Here is a 6,602-nt window from a genome sequence, read left to right on the forward strand (position 1 = left end):
TCAGAAATAGTTTCTCATGTGAAGAATCAGAGGGTACAATCCATGCTCCATGCTAGTGTGTGTGTGTGTGTGTGTGTGTGTGTGTGTGTGTGTGTGTGTGTGTTGGACCCGTTGAACACTACATAATAACTCAATATCGTAATTAATGTTCATTTCTGATTCTGTTTAAGCAGGAATATTAAACAGGCCTTTACAGGGTCCCTCACACATTCATTTGTAAAGTTGAAGCCTATTCTCTACTTGTGTCTTCTGTGAATATGACACGATGATTTGGCCACTGCCATGTTTCTACAGTAGCCCAGAACAGACAAACCAAACACTGACTCTATCAAGGGCCTTTTCCTCATTTTGTCTAAACCTGGAGGTCACTGGAGGTTCTCATACACACCTGGGAAGGGAGGGGTATTCAGTTCACCACTAGATGCCACTAAGTCCTACATACTGGGCCTTTAAAAATCTGTTTATTTAGCTGGTGATTTATAGAACCTGCTCCTGTATTCTGTCTGTGCTGAACTCAGCCACAGGATGATTTGGAGGAGCAGCGCAGTTACAAGTCCAGCTTCATAATATCATACTTTTAACCAACTTCAATTCAGACTGCATTAGGTCAAATTCAGCCTGTTCAGCTGTCAATCATAAAACTAAAGTCATCAATCTCTGTCATTAAATATGTGGCTTTCACTGCATGATGTAGCACCTGGGACAGAACAGACTCATCTCACCTCCAGCTGCTCGGAGCTGCTCCTGGTGTTGGCTGCTGATGGGAAACCCAGTCTCACAAAGACCTGCAACGCCACTTTCAGCCTAAGAGAGAGCAAGACAAAAACTACAGCCTCTATGTAAACGATACTTTCATGTAACTGGGAAGACTTCCAGTGACTCCTAATTAGGGAGTAATAGTGAGGGCAGCTCACGTGTTAATTATTCAAAAGTAAGCCATGTAGCAGAGGCTGTGCAATTAGGTGATGTATGTACCTTGAAATCTTAAGTGGGAACTGCTGCTGTTACATTAGTGAACGAATCACTCAGGTAAAGTGGAGTCCATATTAACAACTCTCACACAGAATGAACTCTAATCAGTCACCAAAAGCTTCATTCAAAAGCAGACAAAACACTAAACCTACAACAGACAACCTCAGCGAGACAGTTTTGGGACAGAAAACAGGTCGTTATCTTACATCCATAATGTCAAATGTCATCACTGACCTGAGCCTGGTTCAGACACGCCTGCAGTTTCCTCTTTGCCCTCCATCTGGCCACCCTCAGTCTGGTCTTCTCTCGACGCTCTCGTACCTTTGACACAACATCATCGTATTTTACATTAAATGTGTCATTGCAACAACACACTAAGAATATAACCTGATCTGAACTCTGTTATGTTGACCGACCAGATCGGCCAGCAGCGGCTGAGGCAGCGACTTCTCCAGCTCTCTGCGTCTGTTGAGACTCCGCCGGCGGAGCTCGTTCCTGCGCAGTTTGTATTCTTCATAGAGGCTGAGGTCTTTAGTCCAGGGCCGCACTCCCTGACGTGGTGGGATACCGGAGGGCAAGGCCACCATCGACGGCAGGGAGGCTGTTGGCTGGAGCATCAAATCTGAGAACACACACACACACACACACACACACACACACACACACACACACACAGAAAGGTTATCTGGACTTCTTTGACAAATGAAATTGAGTACAGATTACAGTTAGACTAATACATTACTACTTTCAATAATTATTGCTGACCTTCAGTTACTATAGCAATTATCAATACTGATTTTTGTCCCAGGAGAAATAAGGGGGGGGCACATAATGCCAGATAAAGACTGCTAATTCTAGTTATTTATAGTATATATAGTGTATATATAACTCTCCTACTCACAGGTGCTTGGTCCAGCTGAGCTGAAGGTTGTACTGTGACTTCTCTGACTTGCTGGAAGTCCTGACCACTCTGTCCCTGAACTTTGAGCCTGGAGGAACAAACAGAAGCATCAACACACTGATATTCACTCCATTCCAGGAGATCTCTTATGACCAGTTATCTTCAGATGAGCTGTTTTCATTCGGATCAGAACTCGTTGTGTGTCCTGCGTCTGGAGAAATTGCCAGTGATGTTTCCACATCTCTGGCAGATTTCTCTCTGTTTGATTACTGAACACTGTTGCTAAATAGTTGTTGAAGAAAGAAACAGTCTTATTTTCAGAGGGCCTGACTTGCCATTCTTAGATCTCACATTCAGGTGTAGCCTCACCTCTGACTCTGAAAGATGACCCTGCTGCACCTGGCAGTCCAACAGTAAGGTGGCCATCACCTCCTGCTCTTCCTCTGGCTCCCCCTTGATACAGATCACCTCCTCCTCCTCCTCCTCCTCCTCCTGCTGCTGCAGCTGCTGGGCCTCCTGCTTCACCTGCAACACAACCAGCACTGTGGTGACTAATCAGTAATACTCTAAGACTCTCTAACGAACGACTCTGTGCATCTTCACTGTCCACGTAACATTTAGTGTTTTAGTTCAGTACATTCTCATTCAAGTCAAATCAAATTTTATTTATACATCATGGTAAATGGACTGCTTTTATATTAGTTAACATTAACAACAACGACATGAAACACACAAAAGAACCTTATACTCATATTTGAGAAGCTGGAGAAAGCAAATGATTTTTTTTTGTTTTTCTTTTGGTAAATTACTTAAACGCGACAAAACACTGATTCTTTTCCTGTCTATTGATTAACTGATTACCTAGCTAATCCATTCAGCTCTGGCTGTGAACACACAACAATCTTTAAATCACTTTTACCACATCCATGTTGCGTATTCCCTTTTGCTCTCGTTTTCAATTCCTTAGAAATGTTCATTTCATCTGTATTATGCACATGTCAGATGTATTGTTAGGAACTGCCATGTTTCTTCAACAGCATTCACTCATATTTTAGTATTTAAAAACACATATCATGTAAAAACTAAACAAAATGGAGATTACTTTCTCTAATCCATTTATTTCTTCTACTACAAATAAATAAAGAGAAGGAGACAGATTTTTGTCTTTATCCCTGTTTTAAAAAACAAAACAAAAAAAGAGGTGACAGGTGTAAAGCATGGTTCTGTCAGGTGTGTGTGTGTATATGTGTGTGTGTGTTGTCACCTGTAGAGCAGAAGAGGGCAGCGTGGAGCTATCAGCCTGTGTGGAACCATCTGGGGACATCGGGCCAGCCGCTGCCTGCTTCTCCAGATCCAGAGTCAGGGCGAGAACCGGAGGAGGGGCCACGACGGCGTCCACGCTCTCAGCTCGCTCTTTGGGATTGAACAAAACTACACAAACAAGAAACAAGCATTTGATCAGCCTGCTTCATCTGTGCAGGGACACAGTGTGATACAAGCCGACTCAACATATTGAATTTTCCTTTAATTTATCACCTGTTTCTAAGTTTTGCAGCATATTTCAACTACAAAATATTTTAAAATATTATACCCCGTGGCTTTAATTTCTTGTTGCTCCTGAGCAACATGTGCACTGACACCAACCTACAATACACTTCTATCAACCTATACATATTTTAGGAAGCCTGACCAGGGCAAAATTTTAGGGCAGATGCTGAAACAGATGTTCTTCATGTGTAAAAACAACTGAGGTTTAGTTCCAGATGTATTTCTGTCTTTGCCCTACGTTAGCTACAGCTTCAAATCTCATTTGACAGACTCACACACATTCGATCATCCCACCCCTGAAGCCCCCGGCTCTGTACCTGTGCTGCTCTCCAGAGACTCTGCAGGTGCGTTCACTGACAGTGAGACAGGCAGCAGGTCAGACAAGTCGGAGCTGGCGACTGCCGTGTCTGAATGACAGCGCACTCTGATGGCATGTGTGCTTGTGCTCTGTGGAGAGGTGCATTCTGGGAGTACAAACAAAGGAAGGAGTCAGACTCAGTGGAGAGGAAGGGAAAGTAGAAGTCGGTCATTTCAGTGGTTGTTACCTTGACTGCTTCTCGTCAGCGCTCCGTCAGTGGTCCTGGTCTGAGCCAAGCAGGATGGCGAGGTCTCGGTGGAGGTATGGCCTGAACCACCTCTCTGTGTTTGGGGGAAGGAGGACGGGTGGATGCGGACCAGAGTGGAAGTGGAGGCTCTCTGCTGCAGCTCCTCCTCCACCCCCTGCCTGTAGTACTTCAGCTTCAGCTCGGTGTAGCGCAGCTTGGCTCGAATATTGTCGTTCTCTTTCTCTTTCAGGGCTTTCTCCCTCTGCAGTGCCGTGACGTCCCTCTTCATTAGCGCCACCTGGGCTTTCAGCTCCTCAAATTTGACTCCAACTACTTTGAGCATCTCAGCCAGCACCGTCTCCACCGCTCCATTCACGGCCCGCTCAACCACGGTGCCCATCTGACCTCGAATCAGCGATACAGCAATGCTTACATCCATTTTGAAAAGACCTGTGACCCCGAGACAGATTAATGATCCAGCTCTTTGTCTACAATTATGTCACTTCAACTCTCTACATCACAACAGGAAAAATACAATTACACAGAGAGAATGAATCACATTGAATATTTAGCATAATGTCAATTAAGGATCAGCTATGCTGTTGGAAAATCACAACCAACAAAACAAACAAACAAACAAACAAACAAACAAACAAACCACAAACTAGGGACAAAGTCTTTTTTTTGCACAAATGTCACCTCTGTGAAACATATCTTTATAAGATCCCAAAACCAAATACATACTTTTGCCTAAAAGCGACATTGATAATCTATTGCTACAGTTCCTTGGACCCAAACTTTGGAAAAAAACTTTTAAAAGGTAAGTAAAAAAAAAAAAGAAGTAATTGTGGCATGTGAAAAGCACCGCTCTGCTTGTAAAGTCTCAGAACAACATTAACTCATTAGGCCTTTATTGATTCATTAGGACTTGTAAGGCAGGTCAAGGAATTGTCAGCTGGTGATCATACAAAAGATGATTCGAGAGCTGTGCTAACACTCAACAACCACAGGCTCCTCTAAGCAGCTGACTGAGGATCTGAAATTGAAGCTAACTGATGCTAAAAAGCAGGAGAGGCTTTAAAAAATTATCAAAGAGCTTCCAGCTTCAAATTTCCCATTTCTTTACTATCATAAAGACATTCCAATTAGGAATAACTATCGAAGTCAAGACAAGATCTGAAAGACCAAGAAATATATAAGATATAACGCCAAGGCATACTGCCAATAAGAGAACAGCGACCTGGGAGAGCGTCATGGTGTTCTGCCAGAACACCATCACCTGGGTGTATGCCAGGAATAACAATGCAGGAGTTGGTCAACAGTTAGGCAAGAGTAGTACTACGAAGCCAAAAGGATTGGGAAAAACAGGATGCACATACACACACATAGCCACTTGAGGTATAAAAGGACATGTCACGATCTGTGTTTGGTGTTGTTGTCTCCGTCTATGTCTGCAAGTGGGCCGCATTGAATAAAGAGAGATTCCCACCTTGATACCTGTGTCTCGACTGTCTGATTCCTTTTTTGATCCACCACTTCTCGCCACAACATTACGAACCTTTAAATGTTCCACTGCAGAAACTTTAGCTGACACATTCAGACTCTTTACAGCTCCACGTACAAACAGGTCTCTTTAAACTGACGCCAGCTGTGCAGAGGTTATTAGCTAGCGTTAGCACCTCTCTCTCTGTACACAGCTTCTTTAGAGGTCAGACTGTGTTGATTTATTCTCGTTAAAGTCTAAATTTGGGTGACAGAGAAAATGTTTCACTTACCGCTTGTGATAGTTTACGATTAACAACTGGTTTGCTGCTGGCTTCTTAGCTAACACAGGATCAGAACTGTGGTTAGCTAGGTAGCGCTAACTTATACTTTAAAGACTGTTGAAGGTTATTTTTTCATTACTAAAACTCCCATTATTAAGCACATAGCATAACTGAAAAAAGTGTTGGTTAAATATGTTTCTTTTCACATGAATTTGGGAGTAAATCACCTATCAACAGTAGCGTATTTTCTGCCATCGCAACAATTTGGTGAAGTGTTTCCGGGGTCAAATGTCACCCGCGACACCAAAGCTCGTCAATTGAAAAACGAGGGATCACTCTGTATTGAGAAATCTTTCTTCTTTTTTTCCCCCCACCCATTTTTCGTTTGGCAACTGGTGTTTTGGGAGCATTACCACTACTTTCTGATTCAGACTGTGGGTTAGATATTGAACCATACTCATTACTCAAAGTTATTTTTCTTACTCATATTTAAGACAGTCCAACTTCTTCTATTTAAATGATACAGCTGAATAACAACTGAAGTTTATTATAATAGTTTTGTACTGCAATAACTTTAAAAAAAAAAAATTATTTTTGTTTATTTTTTTATTAAAAAAAAAAAAGGTTGGCATAATAATGTTAAAACAGCTGGGCACTGTAGTTTTTAGCAAATATTATTCTCAAACTGCTTTTGTTGGCAAATATTTTCAGCTGCGGATAAATCACATTCGGTGGCAGCAGGACATGTATATGGGAATGACTTTAAAATAAACTACAGTAACAAGTTTTTTTCGGGGAAGATTAAACAGCTAGCAGTGCTCATTCTCCCTGCCGGCGTACATTAAAACCAATGTAGAAGAAGAAGAAGAG

General features: G+C 42.3%; 1 protein-coding gene across 3 annotated transcripts in view; it reads right to left on the minus strand.

Moving 5' to 3' along the window:
- The window catches only part of LOC111218355, a 14,270-nt gene extending 8,263 nt beyond the window's left edge, over window positions 1-6,007 (minus strand). The window contains exons 1-10 of one of the 3 annotated variants that reach the window (XM_022740622.1): window positions 5,742-6,007; window positions 5,456-5,524; window positions 3,967-4,416; window positions 3,739-3,885; window positions 3,138-3,304; window positions 2,243-2,398; window positions 1,874-1,961; window positions 1,389-1,594; window positions 1,207-1,293; window positions 723-804 (exon numbers count right to left, since the gene is read on the minus strand). In XM_022740622.1, coding sequence (XP_022596343.1) covers window positions 723-804; window positions 1,207-1,293; window positions 1,389-1,594; window positions 1,874-1,961; window positions 2,243-2,398; window positions 3,138-3,304; window positions 3,739-3,885; window positions 3,967-4,405 — 1,372 coding nt within the window. In that variant the 5' untranslated portion in view covers window positions 4,406-4,416; window positions 5,456-5,524; window positions 5,742-6,007. Of the gene's footprint in view, window positions 1-722; window positions 827-1,206; window positions 1,294-1,388; window positions 1,595-1,873; window positions 1,962-2,242; window positions 2,399-3,137; window positions 3,305-3,738; window positions 3,886-3,966; window positions 4,417-5,455; window positions 5,525-5,741 lie in introns of those variants that run through there. The other 2 variants (XM_022740621.1, XM_022740623.1) reach the window with 2 other exon arrangements.
- Window positions 6,008-6,602: the final 595 nt, after the last annotated feature.

This window comes from Seriola dumerili, unplaced genomic scaffold, assembly GCF_002260705.1.
Source record: "Seriola dumerili isolate Sdu_G_001 unplaced genomic scaffold, Sdu_1.0 BDQW01000052.1, whole genome shotgun sequence".
Taxonomy (NCBI): domain Eukaryota; kingdom Metazoa; phylum Chordata; class Actinopteri; order Carangiformes; family Carangidae; genus Seriola; species Seriola dumerili.